We start from the raw sequence: 23,332 nt of genomic DNA, 5'->3' as shown, positions 1-23,332 counted from the left end.
TATTGGAAAGTAATGTTTCAAATTAAATTACAAAGGTACATAAATGTTATTTGAACATAAGTATTCGTTAATTATTAATAATTTTAATTTCAGAAAATATCATTAAAACGAACTAGCAACATAAACAACCGATGTTACGTTATTTTGTTTAATTTTTTTATATGTATGTGTATATCGATTTGATGATCTATAATAATATAAAGTAAAATAAGATCTGGACGTAATATAAATAAGATTTTTATATGGTTAAATGATCAGTATACTAGTTAAACCACTTTCATCGAAGTCTGTATAATCAGGTGAATTTCTTGATTTTTCATGTCCGGTATTAAAGATCCAGTAAATCTGTTGTAATTGACAGTTATTTAACGTTTACTATATATAAAAAGACATTTTCTTTAGATTTGTCGGTTGGTCCAAAGTGGTGTTCGATAACGTAATCGATAATATCAGATAACTAGCGGAAATGATTTACTTCTTTCTTCTCTTTATCTTTTTTTTTTTATTTTTTTCATTACTATTTTCTTTTTCTCGCGGTCAAGCATCAAATTTTGATTTGAACAATTTGGATTCGGTTGTCTTTTACTGACAATGTACTTGCTTGCTCTCTTCTTAGTCACCGATTACACGCTCACCTAAGTTGACGCGATATCGGCAAGTAGTCACACGAGTTTACTTGTTACATCGACGATACCTAAATCGGAAACTATTTTTTGAAAAATAAAAGTAAGAGGTAAAGAAAGACCTTGCCAATTTTAATCGATCGAGTGCGTCGATATTTATCGTAAATTACAACGACGTTGACGTTGACGTTGTACGTTGACAATGACGTGTATTTTTAATCAATTATAATGTCATCATCATCATCATCATCATCATCATCATCATCATTTGAAATCCGAACAACAATTGTATTATTAAATATAAATAATATTTATTAGATTTGAAATTAAATATTACATTGCATACGCGAAAAGGAAGAAGAGTTTTGTTTTATTTATTTATTTATTTCGTTTTTTTTTTGTATTTTTTTTTTATTGAAAAAGATCAAAATTGAGATTAATAAATAAACGTTTACAGATTGTTTTTTAATGTGACGATTATATTAAAAAAAAAAAAAAGAACCATCCATGGGGTTAATAAAATCTACCTTATCGACGGAGGGTTTTCTAATAGCCCTTATTCTACTTTTTATTTCGTAAAGTTAACACTAAACCTACCACGCGTGGTCACACAAATGATCGCGTCCTGTAATTTCTACAAAATTCGCTGAAAAACGGATTAAATGTACAATGATTTATTTCTAAATAAAAGAAAGTATATTGTTCATTATTCAATTGGCTAAAATCTCAATCTATATTAAAGATAAAGTTTTTTTTTTTAGCCCTTTGAATGCTGAATACTCTCAGCTGAAGTGTTTAGTAAAAATAGATTACTTTATTACTAATTTGATTGTTGTGTTCGTCGATTGATTTTTATTATATCACATCTAATAATAAATTATATTTAATAATTAAAGTTTTGATTTCTTATAATATATATAATTTTCATCTGACAAAATTCAAAACAATAATCAATAAGCAAACCAACATTACATTATTTAACATTAATATCGACAAACACGTATATGCGTCGGATACATCATCCTGAAGTTCTGAGCAATTTGTCATTTTCAAATCGTCTTGTATGAAAGCGGCGTACGTTTAGAGATTATAGTTAAGTATGTACAACTACTACATCTAGTAGCCGGTTTTCTTCTCTCTTTCTCGTCTAGTAATGGAACGGGATGCAATTACGTTATACCTCGTGTCCGTCGTCACTCTTAATCTAAGAATAAACTTGGCGCTTGGCTTGTCTTTACTTGGGTTTGCGTGTTTTATCGTAGCATACGCTAATTAGGAAGACGATTTTACTTTTAACTTACGATAAAGGAGGAGAAGCTTTACCACCTTTTTTTTTTCTTTTCTTTTCCACACTCTCTCCCTCTCTCTCTCTCGCTCCCTCCCGCTCTCTCTCTCTCTTTCTTTCTTTCTTTATTTATTTATTTCTATGCTTATCTCTCTTTCCTCTTCTTTTTCATTAGCAACTGGTAAGATGTAAGATTCTGCGAACCCTTGTGCACTTTTAAAACCCTTACACTCTTCTTCTTTCTTCTTCGTCTTCTTCTTTTTACTCATTTACATCCTTGAAAAACCAGCGAGCAATATTTTTCTCTACTTTTCTTTTCTTCGTCTTTTTGATTCATTTAATTTTCACAGATTAATTTCCGATAAATAACTATTCCCCGTGCGTGAAATTTTGATGAGAGATTTTTTCAAACGTTAATAGAAGATCGAGAGATGTTTGAAAAAAAAAAAAAAAGAAATAAAAAAGAAAGAAAGAAAGAAACTTCCGTTAAGCGAGGAGGCACGAGAGAGTGATATGTTTAATTACGTCGATACATCAAAAAAATCGCGATATTATTATTAATTTATTTAATAATTAAAAATGATTCTCTCTGTAACATAGATCGATTTAATAAGCTCCTCGTCGATTTAATAGTCAACGTTTAATTTAACACCCATATCGATGCATAATCTTCTTAGGGATATTTATCTCGTTCGATTATATCGTAAATTGGATGATGTTAATCGTTTCGTAAAAGGCGAGTTAAATCGGTCATTTACGTCAAGGTCGTTTTAAAACGAAAGGGAAAATCTTACGTATAATACGTAAATATATATATATATAAACTCGTATTAGAAAGAAAGGCTAGGTATCTATAGATCATTTGACATTTTCAAATAAGACTTTCATCCAATGAGTCATTTCCTTCTTCGATCGATTATTATATTGTTGTTTAATGAAAAAATGAAAAAAAAATAAAATAAATAATCTTTTTTCACACATATATAAAGTTAATACATATTCGAATTTCTCTAATAAAGTAAATGAATTTCTTGGTTTGGTGGAATTTACTTTAGTGAGACTATGTTTCGTTGCATCGAAAGTATCTATATTAATCTTATCTTCGAGATAGATTTCACCATGGTTCGAAGGAACGACGCGCGTATTAAAGTGGGCGGTCGTTTCATCGAATTATTTAGAAAGTGTGTTTTGTACGTGTGTACTTGGTATAAATCCCCATTTGAAATTTATCTTCCGTATAATAAAGTAAACTTTCGTGCTAATAAATAGAAAATAACAAAAACAAAAAAAAAACAAACATGATAAAGAAAATGGATAATGGAAAAGAAAGAAAAAAAGAAATGAATGAAAAAAATATGAAAAATCAAAGTGAAAAATTTCAAAGTCTGTGTTTAGTTTAAACGGTAGCTCGATTATGATAACCTTATGATCAATTTGATTGAAACGTTAACCTGTAGTTCGATGTTGTTAACAATCTCAGGTTTTATCCGCCTCCATTTCGTCATTGATTTCGCTTGAAACCTCTGATGATGTCACGCTGCCAATTGTGGTAACTCGTTCTTTAGATTCTCTGAGAATAGGTTACTCGCAATTCGAGGAAAATGCGAGCGTTATACCGTAATAAGAAATTATCACTCCTTTCTCTCTCTCTCTTTCTCTTAATCATTTGTTTTACGAGTTACCAAGTATCTATAATTTACTTATCGTCTTTTTATTAACACGACTAATCGTGTATCTGTCCATATCTTTATAATACCTATTATGTTAATGTATTATAGATTTGAACTTTATCGTTAATTAAATGTGACAATAATTCATGATAAAGTGTATATATAATATAGTAATAATATATTAATAATATATTTTTTATTATTTATTTAATATATATTATTATTTATTTATTATAATTATATAAATTATAATATATAAAATATTTTATTAATTAAAATATTTTTTATTAATATATAATAATATTATATATATTATAATAAATTATAATATATTTTATTATTTATTTAATATATATTATTATTTATTTATTATAATATCTAAAATATTAATAATATAGTAATAATATATATATAAATAATTGTTTTTAATCATTACAATGTTTTTTTTTTAGTATTATTATTCGTGAACGTTTCGATGATATTTTGATATCAATAATATAAAGTTGATATAGTATATTTTTTATTCCAATCTTTTTACATTTTTTTTCTCTTTTTTATTTAATTTGTCATATTAAATATTTGAGAGAATTTTAATAACAAATAATGTTAATAGAATATCGACACATTTTTCATAAGAAGATTTTTAAGATATTTTTTCGATCACTGTCATGTTTTATTCTTTTTTTCATTTAATTAATCATTAAATAATCGAGATATTTTAATAACAATTGTTGATAAGTTATTTATTCAAATTTTCTAACAATTTGTCAAGTATTTCTCTTTCAGATACTAATTTTAATTTTATATAGTATATTTTTAATTCCAATCTTTTCACATTTTTTTTTTTTTTTATTTAATTTGTCACATAAAATATTTGAGAGATATTTTAATAAAAATAATTGTTAATAGAATATCGAAACATTTTTCATAAGAAGATTTTTAAAGATATTCTTTTTAGATCACTGTCATGTTTTTATTCTTTTTTTTCATTTAATTAATCATTAAATAATCGAGATATTTTAATAACAATGTTGTTGACAAGTTATTTATTCAAATTTTTCTTAACAATTTGTCAAATATTTCAGATACTAATTTTAATTTAAATTTAAATTTACGAATTCGACATGATACTTTTCCCAATTCGGGGATTATTAATTAAATTAATTATGAATCTATTTAAAAAATCTTAATATCAATGATATTTCTATATATTTAGAAGAATATATAAAATAAAAAAATTGTTTTCAATTAATTTACAGATTACTATAACGAGGCACGGTACTACAAAAGCAGCCCAAATACCCCAACTACCGACGTGTAAGTACGAAGAAAACTTTCTAATTGTGTTGTATTAATTAAGTCACGTCGAAAGAATCAAAGAAAATTTTGTTCACGTGTGAAATATCCGATACTTTTCCTATCTATTTATATATCTCTCGTTTTCTCGTAAAAAAAAGAACGTAAGAAGGAACAAATTAAACAACAACAAAAAAAAGAAATAAAGAAGTATACATACGACGACTCACATCACTTTTAGCATAAAAGCCGGATGATCAGCTAAAAGCGAACGCTTTCCATAAGATGAGTACGTGCGCTTTCTAATAGTCTTAAGTATCAACTTACGAAGAGCCATCCACGACAAGCCGAAACACAACGAATAGTGATGATCATTTCACATGAGATACACACACACACACACACACAAAACACATATGCGCGTATATATTTAACTTATTTACTTACTCGATTTTAATTAATCATAAAAGAGTTTTCTAATTGATCGGTCAATTAAATGTACCCACGTGTATATGCAAATGCGTTGTTATTTCATTTAATTAGTTGAAAAATTAGGTATATCGATATATAATATTTATATCAGATATTCGTTCGAGATATCGACAGATTGATAGAAAATATAAAAAAGAATATTTTAATTATAATCAACCCTTTTTATAACACCTTTTTGATTTGTTTTAATTCTTCTTGTATTTACACATGTATGTAATATATAGAAGATTAAGTTAGCATCGTTCGGATCGGTTAAAAGAGATAAGGGTATACAAAATTGTTAGTATAGCTATCCGGTTTATATTGGTTATATGGTGTTTGAATTCATTATGTTATTGGAGTTTAATAATCATTGGTTTTTCTTTTTCTTTTTTTGTTTTTTGTAATATTTTTTTCTTCTCCTATTTCTTTTTATGGTTGTTTTTTTAATGATCGTGTTTTATATGCGGATTTTGCTTATTAGGTCTTTCGTATTACTATTACTATCACACAATCACAATTACAAATCGTTATTAGAATAATTATTGTAATATTTGATATTCAAATTTTGTATTTATCTTAATCGATTATATTTAATTATTGAAATAAATTTGGATTTAGGTAAATTACTTTTCACATATAATTGAAAATTATTATTCAAATTTTTAAATCATTTTATGAAAATTCATAAAAATGTACAAATATAGATAGAGAATCGTTGGTTTTATTACGGAATATAACAAAATTGTGTTATTTTTGATAATTTTCAATCTATTCAAGTATTTTCAAGTATTGGAATACAAATAATATAAAAGAATACAATATAAAACACTTATACTATTACATATAAGTTATATTACAACGTAACTTATTTTTTTATTATTTATTATTTACTATTATTACACTATAACTTCTACTATTACATATATAAAGTTATATTACAATATAACTTATATGTATTTAACAAAAATAAATCACCACGATTGAAATATCAATAAACAGTTGAAAAGGTATATTCAAAAAAAGGAAAAAAAAATACATATGTATCTATACCATATGCGTGTGTAACTTGAAAATAACGTGCAATATTTAAAATAAAAAAAAAAGAAACAAAAGTAATAAAAGGTCAGAGAAAATACGAAAGTTACAAATTCGTGGAAATTACGTAAACTCAAAATGGCAAATTGGGTGTTGGTGCATCTGTAGCTGGCATCTTTGTCGAAGAAAGGGAAAGGAAAGGAAAGGAAAGGAAAGGAAAAAGATAGGAACAAATAAAAAAAAAGAAAGGAAAAAAAAAAAAAAGGTTTCGTTCGGCTTTCCAGACGAGCGACGACCTTCCTTGGAAGACATTGCTTTTGCTGGAAGGTGAACGCAACCCGTGCTGACCTAGATTCTCGTGTGGACGAGAAGAGGAAAGGGGAGTAAGAGGAGAAGAATCGCGAGAGTAGAGTGAGAAACCGAACACGGGAGATATAAACGTTGATGAAAGAGTAAGAAAGATAGATGACGATTATAAGCAATTGAGAGAGAGAGAGAGAGAGAGAGAGAAGATTCAACGATTTCCTTTTTGAGATCAACGAGAATCGAAAGTTTCTGCCCCCGGCCACAAAGCCAAACACTTTCAACCTACGAAACCTTTTACCGAATAAGGTTTTACCCCAAAATTTCACTTTTGTTTCTTCCACACATCTATTGGAAGTAAAAAAATAATAATTATTTAAATAATATCATAGTAATTGTGTATAATAATTTTATATATGATTGCTGCAATGGTAATAGTGATAAGGTGTGGAAACATAATTTGATACCATTTTAGTAAGATAATTTAGTATTCATAAAAATTCATTTAGTATGGTATATAATAATAATAATAATAATAATAATAATATAATAATAATAATAATAAATCTATAATAATAGTAATATAATAATTTTGTATATAATACAATATAATAACTCTAATATTAATAAGCTGTGTAGAAATTAATTTGATACTTTTTTAGTACAAATTTAATATTCATTTAATAGCATATAATAATATTATAGTGTATAATAATAATAATATAATAATAATAATAATAATGATAATAAATAATATTATTACGACAAAGACAGTGAGAAGAAAATAAAAATGAGATTGAAATATAAAAATGAAAAAGAGGAAATAAAAGAAAAACGTGAAATAATAAATAATAAATAAAATCGAGATCCGATCGAGATCGATGGATCTAGATCATTCGTGATCTCCCTCGAGGCCGACAAGTACTCGACGACACGACGATGAAATGTAATAGGATCACTATGTATGAAAGATCATCAACCTCGTGCGTACAATTTTCTTCCTTGTCTTTTCTTCTCCCTTGACATTGACGAATTGAAAGTTTTTTCCTTCGTGCAACGGGGGATTCTCATCGTACTCTCTACATACATACATATATACATACATACATACATACATACATATATTCATATATACATGCATTCATACATTCATGCATATATACATGCATGAATACATATGTATCCTTGGATATTTTTATTTCTTCATTTTGTTTCGTTTAAATTAGTTTTGTTTGTCCTTTATTTCATCTTGGTTCATCGATGACGGGAAAACTAAGTACATATTCTACCAAATCGTAAATCAAATGTCCTCCCTTCTATCTTACCTGCCATTCGCGTACGTGTATCGAGATTATCTGATAAATTTGAAACGAGGTACGGAGTATCATATCGATGATATTCCGATAACTCGAACAAGATGAAGAATTTAATTTTATTTTCGACATTTTAAAAGTAAAACGTAAGAATTCTAATTACGAGAAATTAAAAAAAAAAAAAAAAGAAGAAAAAGAAATACACAATCGGATTTATCTTACAATCAAATGATGCATTTTTATTAAGCCCTACCTTCTCTCAAAAATTAATTAACTAAATGATTTAACCGAGAAAAATGGTTAATCGTTGTTACAAAAAAAAAAGGAACAAACAGAGAAAACGTGCATTTTAAAAGAAATAATGTATCCTTTTTTTTCCCCTTAACTTTTCATTTTAAACGTGAATTTATTTTTATTGTTATTACAGATCGAAATTATTTAACGATCATAATAATCGATTCGGTGGATTAATATTAAATTCATTGCGTCAAAATTTTTCTACCTTTTTTTTTTGTGATGGTGGATCAAAGGAATGAATTAAATAATAGCGTTTATAAATAAATATGAAATTTTTATAAAAGAAAAAGGCACCGTTATTAATTGCTATATCGAGAATAAAAAACACGAGATGATTTACTTTTTATAGAAAAAAAAAAAAAAAAAAAAAAATGAACAAACCACAAGGCATAATTTATATCAGTACACTTTTTTGTTTCTTTATAAACAAAAATGATTAAAAACAAATCATGAATTTATCTATTATATTATAGATGCATGTTACTATATTTTTCTTGCGAAAAAAAAAAAGAAAAAACAAAAAGAAAGAAAAAAAAAGGTGGAAAGTATTACGAACGATTATTTTCCGAGAGAGAATCTTTAATAGCATCATCGGTGGTTCTCGTAGTATCTCATAGAGGAGAAAATCATTCCTGACGAGGAAAGTGGAATTTTTTTTTTTTTTTATGTTTATTCTTCGTTTTCTTTTACTCGAACTTATGTTCCTCGCATACGAACGAGTGTTCATTCGTTCATTCTTCTTCGAGTTGCGAACTACCGTTCACAAACTATTATTCTCACGTATGTTGTTGTTATACATATATATACTTATGTTATATACCTATATACAACCAACATACATTTACATATTTATAAGCCTATTGCGTTGGCCATTACCACCCTGTCGTACATTTAATATCTTATTTTCTATCTCTCTTTTTGTATTATATTTTCATGTTTTTATCAAGAATGTAACAAACACGGAAGCAGTGCTTGAGAAAAATTGTTTGTATTATAGAAATCGTTCAACAATTTACCAAGGTAACACGAAAAACAATGAATTTGTTCTTAACACGCTTTTCTTCCTCATTTTCTTTTTTTTTTTTTTACTTTACATAATAATACGTTATTTCAATATATTTGTTTATTGAAATGAAATTTCTTTTTACAAGCAAGAGAAGAATTAGACTTTTTCAGTGTTCGTTGTAATTTTTTTATTCAATAAAAATTCCATCTCATTTTTGTATAGATCATTAAATTTATTATTTTCTTTCTCTTTTTTTTTTTTTTTTTTTTTTTATTAATCAGATATTTTTTAAGACGATCATTTTCGCTTTAACAAGAAATTAAATGAATTTTGTTATTATCATCCAATAATGATTAGTATAATAAGGATGATACTTAACGAGTTGAGAAAGCCTCGTTAAACGTTTAATATCGCTGAGAGAGAATAAAATCGGTTAAACAATGAAACAAGGTCGTATACGTTATTTTCAAAAATTTATGATCGTGAGAACGAGCATGAAAATTGAATTTCTCCTTATTAGGGTTGTTAAGAGAAAGATGATTTTTCTATTAAATTTATCTTGATATTAAACATTTAACGACGATGCGAAGAAGTTTACGATTAGCATAACGAATCCTTTAAGGTAAATATTTATTTGTTAATAAAAGTAAACGAAAAAATTATTTATCAATTTATATTTAATCATTAATTCTTAGAGAAAATTATAAAATAATTAAATTAAATAATATTCTCGAAAATAAAAAAAATAATATACCACGTAGATTTATATTCGACAAAAAAAGAAAATATTACAAAATATATTTTTTATTCGATAAGTTGTTGTACGAATATAAATCGAATTTGTATTCTCGATATGTATTACCAAACGATAGATTTAATCGTAAAATTTCTAATATGGTGTAGAATAACATAAATGGTTAACAATAGTTATACGTTAACATGGAAATATTATAATGATATTCTAAGGATAAACATATTGCTTATATTTTAGCATTGTTTCCAAATTTTTTCTCTTGTATGTATGTTATACACGAACCAATGGGAAAACGTGTATCTCATTGTTTAGAACTCGAGAAGAAGTAGAAGAAGTAGAAGAAGAAGAAGAAGAAGAAGAAATAAAAGAAGAAGAAGGTATCGAATCGATGCATAAATCTTATCTTACGTGTACGTGTGTCAGGTGTAATAAGTGTAATCGTAAGTCTTGTAGTTTGTAAGTTATACACGACTTAGGTACTGAGAAAAACACATACTTACGAGTTTTATCATGCGAGATAACCCGCAGAAATTTATCATCTCGCTCCTTTTGCAGATCACGCCTACGTTTATATATAGATTTTATTAAGTCGTTTCAATTTGAATCATTATAAATCTGATAAAGATTGTATATACAAATTACGATAATATTTGTATGCTATTATACAATTTTATTATTATGTTTTTTTTTGTTTTGATTAAATATATATATTATTGTTTCAATAATTTATTATAATATATTATTTATAATATACTGCGATTTATATATATATATGATCATTCAAATTTATATATTATTAATAATTTTACTAATATTTTTTTTTTCTTTTACAAATCACAAGCTAACAAAAAGTTTATTATATTATTAATATATTTAATGGATTTAGCATACTTTCCAAGTATACATGTATTTTTTAAGCTTTCTTTTTTAACATTAGTTAGTTTCTTCAAATTTTTATTAAAACTGTATTAATATTATTTACAACGAAAATGATATTTTTCCTAGTAATATTAAAAAGTACAGTATAAAAAACATTAACCAATCGTAAGTTTTACATTTTATTGAAATAATTTTCTATCAAAAATATTTTGCATTAGGAGATTACAAATTAAATTCTATTCGTGGTATTGAAACTAAATATAATTTTAAATGAATAAATAAACATTTTGTGAGACATCAATAAAATTGGTTTATCTATCGATGATAAAAATTAGTGTAAAACATGGTTTAAAAATTAGAAACTACATAAGCGATCTTGTTAGCATTGAATTAATACAATACCTGACATAAGAGTCGTTCCCCCTCCCCCCCTTGTCCGAAAAAAACAAAGAAATTTAAATTAGTAACTAGTTACACCACTTCGCGACTAACTAATGGTATTTCATCGATCAGCAATCTTCTTTTACATGTAACGCTACTTAAACGTTTCCTTATCATTCGATCATGATTTATTATAATAAGCTCATGTCGTCTCATGGCGAATGAAGTAGCATTATAATGACTAGGTTTATTTTTAAAAGATCATCATCTTTGTTTCTTTCTTCCTTTCTTTATTTCTTGACGCCTCTTGTGTTATTTAACAAAGTATTTTCACATCACACGATCACATTTTAAAGATATTGTTATTTTTTTATTATTTTTACCCATAGAAGCATAAATATATTATTATATTATATTATATATTGTTATCTTATAATTATAAGATATATAAAAGATAATTAATAACAATGATAATAATAATAATAATAATAATAATAATATTAATAATGAAAATATGAAATTTTGTATTACCTTTTGAAAAGATTGAAACTTTCGTGAGAATGTAAGAATAAATTGATTAACTCATCCTAGATCTTTCGTTGACTTTGTAAGCATTTATTTTTAGCTATTTACATTATATATGCATATATTTTGTATTTTTTTTATTCATGGAAACTAAAAGGAAATATAATATATCATTATATATATTATATATTATTATCTTATAATTATGAGAGAGATATATAAGTAATAACGATAATAATCTGATAACGATAATAATAATATTAATAAAAATATGAAATTTTGTATTACCTTTTGAAAAGATTAAAACTTTCGTGAGAATGTAAGAATAAATTGATTAACTCATCCTAGATCTTTCGTTGACTTTGTAAGCATTTATTTTTAGCCATTTATACATATATATATATACATGTAACACACGTACACCATAGGTACACACATATATGTACTTAAAACACATACACAGGAGGATCCTACACCCGTATCATTAGCGGCGTAATAAGAAGCGCGTATACGTGTAACTGTACGTTCTCAAATGTGCAATTATCTTGGCAAGCTCACGGTCAGGATTATGCGAGAACCGTAAATAGGAAACCAGGAGGAGTTATAAATGATCCCATCTAATGACGATTCCAACCTCGTTAAACGGTCAATGACGTTTTCCACTTTGAACGTTGTTCCCGTTATCTGCGAATTTACTCATAGATTGCTTTTCAGTCTAATTTTTTTTTTATCGAAAATCATTTTCAACTTAACTTATTTATTATACACGACGAAACTACGGCCCTTATCCTATCGATAAAGTTTCACGAATTTAGAATAAATTCACGTATTCAAATTCAATTGCTAGTATTCGGATAAATAATTAATTTTCGTTGTAAAAAAGTATTGTCAGAATAAAAGGAAAAAAAAAAATAAACAAATCTGTTAGATTATCTCGTCAAATGAAATCTGTATAGATATATCTGAAAAGTAAAATGATCGTATTCAAAGTAACAGCGAAAAATTAGGAAATATTTAAAAAAGTAAAATAATCTTTTAGACCCATTTAAACATTAATATAAAATAATAATAATATTAATGAAATATAAATGAAAACAAATTTTATCGTTAATAGATCATATCGTCAAATTAAATCTATACAAATACATCGGGGAAAAAAAGGAAATAAATAATTGTACACACACACACAATTATAACAATTATTAAGAAAATATTTCAAAAGGAAACCATTCTATTCACTTAAACCATAAATATCAAACGATACCAAATAACAACACGTATTTATTCTACTATAAAATAAATTTGAAATTCACATAATTAAAACCTTTATCAAAATGATAATACTCACGTGAATATAAGGAACGAAATTGTATTTAACTTTGATATCAAAACAATTGTCCTATTACTTATAACAATGAATACTACAAAAAAAATGATAAAACATGGTTTCTTCTAGTTGACAGAGTTAGTTTTATCATTAATGACGTTAATGATTTATAAGGATATACCTTGAATCACATTGGTGGAACCATTGGAACGAAAGACTATCGATCATGAGTTCGATCATTCGGAAGATCACTTCTTAAGTGATTCATTGTCCTTCACCGAGTTACTCATGACTTATATATCACGTTGTTGTACTCTTCTAGTCTAGAAGAAGGCTGAGAATGAGGGGAAGGTGAGAGAGAGAGAGGGGGACCACTATGGGTTTCTTTGTTCGACATGGACAAATGAGCTATCGATGTTAAAAGAGGAATGAAAGAAAGAAAAGGAAAGAGTGAGACAGATAGAGAAAATATTATTGCATAGTCATTCTAACGTCGTCAGGAACATCTTTGGTTGAAAGATTAAGACTGCAGAGTACATTCCTGTCAGCAATATAACTTACCATATCGGATCTCGAAACGATAACGAATGTAAGAAGATGGATGAGTTAATGAGAAGAAGCCTAATCGGTAAGATCAATCGTTAAAACGATGTCGTTATATGAGAGAGTATTATAATTATTCGGTATTAACGTAAACGATCATACTAGCTAGCATCTTCATGCAGAATCTTATTGTCTTGGAACTAATGGATTTCTTCCAACGAGTATACACATATATATATATGTATATACATTATTTCAATTTCTAACTCATAAACCCTGACTCACTTGCATGAGATTTTATTTCGAAGAACCTTGACGGATAAAACAATGCATTTTAACGTGTTTTACGATTAAAATGATAACTTATGAGGAACGTTGATCAATGTTTAGAGTTATAATAAATTACGACAATGTTTCAAATTGAATGATTTCATTTGAAATTTGATTGATATTATATTAATGTAAGATAAATGAGAATGGTTTGTGTCGAATTATTTTTTCTTTTTTTTTGCATAATCAGTGATAGGAAATCTTTTGAAAAGGATGAAACATTTCAACCAAAATAAACGTAACGATGAAAGAAAATTTGTTTTGTATTTATACAAAAATAAGAATATTTGATACGGATACAGATACAAGTTTTCTTAACAAAATTCTCGCATTTATTTATAATATAAAAACGATAGGTTTCTTTTTGTTGTTTAAAATTTATTTTATCGATGCGATATCAATTTTTTGATCTAACTGTTGGGTTTTCTAGCGAAAAAAACTGATTTTGTATTGAAACAAATTCCCTGTTTTTTTTTGGGGGAGGGAAAAAATTAAATTTAAATAAATACGTTAGATAATTTATATAAGAAAATCACTAGAACAATAATAATAGATATTAAATTGTTCAAAAATATATCATAAATTCGATTCTTGCATATAACTCGTAGAATTAAAATTTTTCTTTTCATTGAATATTGTATTATACAAGTAAATAATATTCATGTAAAATATTTCTTTATCTTAGTTATATACCGTTGTAAGATAAAATTCTTGTCTAGTATATTCGAAAGAGGGTAAATAACAGTAATAGGTCATAGATTCGACGGATCTCGAGCGGTATTTCGATGTTAGGAGAAACATAAAAAATAATAGAAATGAACGATCTAACGATAAAAGAGGCCGAATGAACGTACAAATCGGTGATGAAAAACGATGATCGTTTTTAACTGTCCATCTGTGGTTGTTTGTACATACATATATATATATATATATATATATATATATATATCTGTGATCCCAGAAATACTTGTACCGTTTTCCCTTTGGTCTTGGCTGTTCGAAGAGATAACGGTATTTCTTGCGTAAAATCCTAAGCAATTCTTGACTGTTCTTTCATACACCGTTTGCGTAATAATCAATTTGACTATGAACGTCATTTATATCTCAAAGTCAATTCGAAACGAAAATAATATATATAAATATATACTTGTAAATGTGTTATCGACGTTTGATCGATCATTAAATCCAATTTCATTGGTTTTTATCGTGCCCAAAAAATAAAATTATCAAACTAAGTGTCGTAGGAAAATTGGACGGGTTAAAAAATCTTTAAGAACGTTATTTCGATCTTGTTGTTAAATCCAATGTTAAAATAAATTTTGATCAAGGAGGAGGCAGAAGATTCGTCACATTGAATCATAAAAATAATCCCGTTAAGAGAAATGATACCTAGTTTTATCTAATTTCTTATGCATAATATAATAAATCATCTAAAAACACGAAACATTTTTTGTTAATTCGTAATTAGCGCGATTAACGTTTAAGAATATTGCGTTTAAAAGAAAAGAAGCAAATGTAATCGATTAGAATGAAATACTACAAACCCTTTAATACGAATCAATTTAATTGTTTAATTATTTACAAAATTATTTATCTTGCAACGAAATTTAATGTATAAAAGTAACGTAACGAAATATGTAGATAATTGATTTGAATTTGAACGGATCGTAAATTTGAAAGTAATTATTCTAACAAAAAAAAAGAAGAAGAAAGAATAAAAGAGAGAGAGAGATAGAAATGAACATAACCGATATGGCTCGTGTTAAGCCTAATTGACGGGTACTTAGTATTATAGATCGAAGAGGGGAGATGGTTTTTTTACAATGTTGTTTTATTGTTCTCCCTTAAAGCAAAAGAATCATCGAGGAGTAATACAACAGTATAAGAAAGATTAACAATATTTAAACAATATATCTGTGAAGTTTTCTTCGAATAATCAAACGAGTAACTTGAAAATAGAAATGACTACGAGAGTAGAGTACGGTCGAGCGGTGTCATTAATTACGCAAACAAGCGTTACAGGCCGTTGCCTGTTACTATACTCGCTTATGTTATGTTAGAGGGGCAAAGTGAAAAATTTTACGAGCAGGAAATCGCAGAGAGCTGTTGGGTGTTCAAAGACGGGAAGATACGAGCATGCATGCATGGGGGTATCTTTCTATTCTTTTTCTTTTTTTTTTTGTTCTTCCGACGAATGATGGCATCCTTTTAAATTATCCTGCTGTTAATTTTCTAGTTGTTTTCTTGCTATCACTGTTGGCTATCACCGGTTGATTGTTGTTAATGAATAAAACATTAAGTTTCTGGTATCATGCGACCTTGGACATTAAATCGAGATACGTTTAAAAGATCAAATGGAATTTCCACGGTTCGGTTATGAGTTGGTGAGACCTGCTATATTACAATCGTGTTGTTCAAGAATATTCTAACCACGACGTGTTGATCTAATGTTAGCCTTTATAACGTCATGTTTTCTCATTTGATATATTTTATACTCGTAGGAATATCAGCTGTTTTTTTTTCTTTTTTTTTTGACGTGAAATATTTTAGGTTGTTGTGGTAAAAAGAAAATTTTATGAATTGATATGATAAGAGTTTAAGAAAGGACTTACTATAAAATTGTGTATATGTGTTTGTGTGTGTGTGTGTGTGTATGAGATATATTGATTAATACTTATTACGAGATGCATTAATTTGTGGAATGATGAGTGGGAATGTGACGTACCTTGAAAATGTTCGATATATCGATTAAATGATTGTTAATTAATCGAAGGAAATGTATATTATAGTTGAAAAGCACGTAGTATAAGTTCGAAGTGCCTTCTTCTTCGAAATCAACCAATAGACTGACACATTGTCATCTGTGAAAATTCTTTTATTGATTTTTGTTTATATGACTTTGGGGAGGGGTTACATATTTATAACGAAAATAATATACCCTAATAAATAGAATTTCCTTTTACGGAAAGTCATATAAACAATATTCAATAAAAGAACTTTCATAGAGGACAATGTGTCAGTCTAACAGTGGATTTCGAAGAGGAAGGTACTCCGAACTTATACTACGTTCTTTTCAACTATAATATACATTTTTTTCGATTAATTAACAATTATTTAAGGTATATCTCATATTCTAATGTATTTTACTAATATTTTAAATCGTTTAAATTAAAATACATTTGTTTTAACGTATCTTTTCAGTGATGACTTTGCATTGAAAATTTTCATTTAATAAAATATCAAATCGAAATTGTTTATTCGAAGTATACGTAATTTTTAAACAAATGTATAGTTTGTATTACATTTACTTTTTAATGGGTATTAAATTTATTTTGATATTAAAAAATATTTAAATAATAGGAAAAACAGGGGACGACCAATTGTTAAACATGAAAAAAATAGGTTGTTTCCACCTGTTATACTAATACGTACGATTTTAAGGAATACTAACTGTTTATACGAATCATTTGATTATTTTTCACATGATAATACGTTATCGTTTCATTTTTATCGCAAAATACATTCTATTTTCTTTTTATATTTTTAATTAACAAACCTAGTCTAACATATTTAAATACATTATCATATAAAAGTTTGGATATAACTTTTAAGTATAATTTAATAATATAATTCTTTATACTATATTCTTGTATAGAAATAATAGTTCCCTTATTTATAGACACTATGCATATTTTGTATTTTATTTCATTACAAAATCAATCATATTTTAAAATGAATATTAGCTTAAAGATAACTTACATTTATTATTATGTAATTATATTACGAATTTTCTATATATATGAAAGAGATAATATTTATTCATTTCCTGTTAAAAATTATGTTCCGTTCTGACAAATCAAAAGTTTATTTTTGATCATTTAATTACGAATTATATGAAAAAGTTTACATTCCATGCGATTGATGAGTAACTATTCCGTAAATTATTTTCATCGATATATTATAACAACCTACTCGGCACATTTATCACGTAGAAATAGAACTAATCTAAGTGAGTAACAGTAATGTTAATAAATCTTAGTATACGATGATTGCAAACAGAAACGATGAGAAATTAACCGACGGACAAGAGGAACCCGTTCACTTTATCAGTACGTTTCAAAGCGGATACTACTCTCTCTCTCTCTCTTTCTCTCTCTTATTTTTTTTCCTTTCTTTTTTTTATTTTTTTTTTCCTAACAACGAAGTAGCAACGAAGCGTGTCGATCCAAGGCTACGAGAGAATCCGAGTATAGGTCTCTTGGAAAATAACGTGGCCTTTTTTTCTTTTTCTTCTTGTAAAAGGCCACCGTTGTTGTTGCTGTTGTTGTTGTTGTTGTTGGTTGTTGTTGTAACAGGCGTAGGGTAAAATACCCCGAAGAAAAAGAAGAACAAAAAAAAGAAAAAGATAAATAAAATGCAAGGAAGATAGGAAAAGAAAGAGAAGAGTACAAGAAGAAAAGATGCAGAGGATTTTAATGAGTGTTGTTTACTGGTCAAGGTATTCAAGGATACTATGGATGGATCGATGTTAGTGTATAGTAATTGGTAAAAAAGAAGTAAACGGTGAGCAATCGGAGCAGCAACCTTTGTGTTAAGAATTAACGCGTTGTTTGAAGAAATAGATAAGATAGATAGTTATGTGTTAGTTGAAAGTGGGTCGAATGGTTTTTTTCTTTTTTTTCTTTTCATTTACCACCAACGTCGTACGCCATCTTGTATTTGTTTTCCTGGAGAATAGTAAGAGAAAGAATGAATGAATGAATGAAAGAAAGAAAGAAAGAAAGAAAGAGAGAAATAAAGATAGAAAAAGATTCATGTTCATTGTTGTTACTATCGTTGATGAGTCCGTTCGATCCTGATCTCTCTCGTAGGATTTCTTTTACCTTAATTTAATGAATCCCCAGGATGATTCTACGTTTCTTTACTTTTCTTTTTCTTTTTTCTTTTTTCTTTTTTTTACATTCCCTACCTCGTTGATTTTTTCTTTTCTTTTTCTTTCGTTAAGAGTAAACATCGGTGGATCGGATCCCCCCATTGTTGTTCGTCGAAGAATGGTTGTTGCCAGAGTAAAAGGGAATTGCTGCAATTACGATAGTTCGCGTTGATACGTACCTCCACGTTTCCTTTCGATCTCTCTTTCCGATTCGACGTACTAATGTTAACCTATGTATTTGTACATATATGTTGTTAAATATATATATGTTTATATATAAGTATACTTACAGAGAGAAGTGGTACAATATGGTATCCATAAAAAACAACATGGTTTGAACAATCTTACATATTTGATCATTTTCTTCAAAATTTCTCATTATCATTATATATAAATGTTTATATGTAAAAATAGTTACACAGAAATGGTACAATATGGTATCCATAAAAAACAACATGGTTTGAACAATCTTACATATTTGATCATTTTTCTTCAAAATTTCTCATTATCATTATACATAAATGTTTATATGTAAAAATAGTTACACAGAAATGGTACAATATGGTATCCATAAAAAACAACATGGTTTGAACAATCTTACATATTTGATCATTTTTCTTCAAAATTTCTCATTATCATTATATATAAATGTTTATATGTAAAAATAGTTTAAGAAAAGTAATACAATATGGTATCCATAAAAAACAACAAGGTTTGAACAATCTTACATATTTGATCATTTTTCTTCTTCAAAATATCTCATTATCATTATCATTGTTATAAAAGAAGAAAAATCATGGAATTGTACCATAAAAAAATATTTTCTTCTCTTAAATGTACGATAGATTCATTTTCCTGTAATAATTATTCCGAAGTAGTAAAATTAAATAATGTTCGTTATTAACATACGTAATCCATTAAATGGTTTTTTTGTTATTATCGATTAACCCCCTTTTAAGAAGGAAGAACGTTAATTACGATTTTTTGGTTTCTTTGTCGGTAACGTATTATAACAAATAACGAAACAAAACCTTAAGATATCTATCTCAAGGTCGTGCCAATTTTTGTCGCTATTTCTAAAGAAAAACGTTTCCATGAAAATTGAATCGTTTTCTTCGGTAAAGTCGATTACGGTATACCGTTTGCTTGGATACTTCGTAAAAGCAGGAGGAGAAGGAGTAGGTTGGGGGAGAGGAGAAGGAGGATCTTTCGATCTTCCATGAAATTGTTGCAATTTTATCTTTTACACCGTACTTATATTTACTTCTTCCTTTTTTCTTGTTTTTTTTCTCTCTTTTTCCATCCCCCATAGAAAAAAAAAGAAGAAGAAGAAGAAATACAGGAACGTTATACGTTATTTTACGGTATATTCCGTAAACAGTTCTTAGACAACAAACAGGATGCATTTGATGTATTAAAAATTAAAAAAAAAAAAAAAAGAAAGAGGGAAGATGAAACACAAAAAAAAATAAAAATATAAATAGAGAAATCATCTCTGAATTACTAGTTGAAGATAATAAATAGATAATAATAATAAAAAAAAAAGAAAGAAAAAGAGACAGAGATGGAATGAAAATTTCTCATTTCCTTTAGTCAATCTTCGTTTTATTATACTACCACGTCGTAAAATACTTGTCATTAAAAACTATTACCAACTAACAAACCTATGTCTTTCTATGCACGTTTGAAAAATACTTCATTATTATATAACGAGATACCGTTTAATAGCAAACCTTCGTACGTCAATAAGTTTTAAACGTTTCATTTTCTCTCTCTTATTTTTCTCTTCTCTTCTTTTCTTTTATTTTATTTTATTTTCTTCCTCTCTTATCACACGAATCGTAAATCAACGATTTTCCAATTTACTTAATGTATCCTGCGTGGATGCACGCAGCAAGGATGTCCTTGCGAAGATGCACCAACGTAACATTTAATTCATCGATTACGTAACGATTCGCATGAACGATCGCAAATGTAATTTGATTGATGATTGATTTCCTCTTTATCATCTTCTTACTTTATCCTTTAACGTACGTGATCGAATTTCGAATTTTATCTATTTACGATAATCGTTTTATATAAAGTTTGATTTAATATATATAGTATATTAAACTTAAAGTTCATATGTATTATATTTATTCTATGAATAAATTAATTATTCAATATATTAATTAATGATTGAATAAATTATTGAATAAATTAATTAATGAATATATATATATATATGTAAGCTTTGTACGCATGTGCCGGTGCATTGAGTGATTGGCTGTTTGAATGTGGCGCCATACATTGGGAGAATAAAGGCTAGCAGGAGTGACGGTTGGTGTTTGAAATCTTGTAGGAGTGAGAGTCTTGAAATCTGGCAAGAGCGTTTTAGAAGTTTAGTAGAAAAGTCGTGTAAATTAAATTTAATTGAAAACGCATTAAGATTGGAATCAATTAATAGAGAAACGGGAGCATGAACTTTTAATTGTTGATTCTCTTATTTTAGGTTAGTTGATCACGTGTAAATATTGTAAAGTTATTAACCTAACCTATTATGTTTTAATAAATACCTCTTATTTTAGACGAATCTAATTGTGGTTCTTACTCTCAACAAATTAAGGATTAAAAACATATTATATATATATATTTTTTTTTTCTTTTTATATTAAAAAATACGTGCCAAATATTTAAGAAAATTCTATATGTTTGCTCTTTTGATTTTAATTTTCTTCTGTTTATTTAAATATTTTATACTTCGATAGAATATATATAATATCCTGAAAGTTGATTTATCAACGAAGAATTCATTATAGTTCTTCATATGCTAAATTCTAAACTTTTATAGTTCTATTATACCTAGAAAAATTGCTATATATATGTATTAAATACTTTTATGAATTTTTTTTATGCATAATTCTCGAAACAAAATTTTTATCGAACCAGTAACGACAGAATAAAATTAAAGCTGATCAAGTTTATGGTGTTTTTTTTTTGTTTTTTAAATCGGCACGAATTTTCCCGTCAACGTGTGTGAACTACTGATAGAATAGATTTTTTTTAATTTTTTTTTTATTTATATTATAAGTATGAATAAAAATTATATGAACGGTGAGACGATGAATTTAATATAAGAATTAATCTTCGCGAACGAGTTATTCCTCTTCGTGAAATTAACAGCCAATGATCGAGGGGAAAAAATGTATCCGATGATTTTCTTTATTTTTCTTTCTTTTTCTTTCTCATTCTCTTGATCCTTCTTCTTGATCCTGCTACGTTCGACTGGTGTCGACTTACAGGAAGCCACTTCGGTGTAGATAACTGTACAATTAATTACGTGCTGTCCGCCATAATCGTTCATGCTTTTTCTACAGTGACTAAAATAAAAAAAAAAAGCAAATTCATGAATGTATTCATCACGATAATGACAATGATGATGATGATAATGATGGTTAAATACGAATATATATATATATATATATAGTTATATTTTCTATAATAATTTCAACGTTATTTTAATATTATTATTATTATTATTAATTGTTTTTCCTCATTAACACGCTCGTGGTTTATCATAATTTAATGTATTCATTCTTTCAATATTGTTTCAATATATTTTTATGTCTAAATAATAATAATAATAATAATAATAATAAAGATAATTTATTCGAATATCATATAACAGATTGTTATATTGATAATAAATGTTTGAAAAAAAGTATAGATTATATAATGTGTAAAATATGATATAATAATATAAGATAATTTATTTATTTATCTAAATAAATAAAGGTGGAGTTTTTCGTTGGAGTCGTACAAACATCCGCTTACATAATTCCAATCATTCAGGAAGATAATTCCTTGTTTGTTACGTGAGAAAATTAAGAACAATCGCCGTGATTATTCACAGGTAGATGATGAGGTGGTAAAGAAGAAGAAGAAGGAGGAGGAGGTGGGGGAGGAGGTGGAATGAAATAAGAGAGGTGTCTTTCTGAGAGTTGTCTAACTTTAACGGAAAACGAGTGTCCGACGTGCAACGGAAGAACATACTTATGTACACGCTTAAGGTTGTCTCACCTGTAGGCTATCTCGTTAGATGATACATTCTCACGTAATTTATTTATTTTATAACCGTGATATCTAAAATTGTAGATGTGATAAATCTATTCACTTTTTCTTTTTTTTTACTTTTTTTCTTTTCAATAAATGTTTAACGCTAAATAAGTATTATATATAGTAATATTTTATATATATATATATATATTTTATTTAGTTGCGAATATATTCTTTGAACTATTTAATTGAAAATTTATTTCAATATACAATATAATAATAAATAAATATATATTTAACGTTAAAGAGATGAGTATTGTAAT

At 27.0% G+C, this 23,332-nt stretch overlaps 1 protein-coding gene across 1 annotated transcript in view; it reads left to right on the top strand.

Annotated features, from left to right (window-relative positions):
- LOC122520675 overlaps nt 1–23,332 on the top strand; it is a 79,641-nt gene that overhangs the window by 10,031 nt on the left and 46,278 nt on the right. The window contains exon 3 of the mRNA XM_043640873.1: nt 4,838–4,895. Within this exon, the coding sequence (XP_043496808.1) occupies nt 4,838–4,895 (58 nt within the window). The remainder of the gene's footprint in view (nt 1–4,837; nt 4,896–23,332) is intronic.

Source organism: Polistes fuscatus, unplaced genomic scaffold (assembly GCF_010416935.1).
Source record: "Polistes fuscatus isolate 324 unplaced genomic scaffold, CU_Pfus_HIC Scaffold4, whole genome shotgun sequence".
NCBI classification, from domain to species: domain Eukaryota; kingdom Metazoa; phylum Arthropoda; class Insecta; order Hymenoptera; family Vespidae; genus Polistes; species Polistes fuscatus.
Note: the sequence above shows the minus strand (reverse complement) of the source record. Positions and strands in the feature narration are given on the sequence as shown.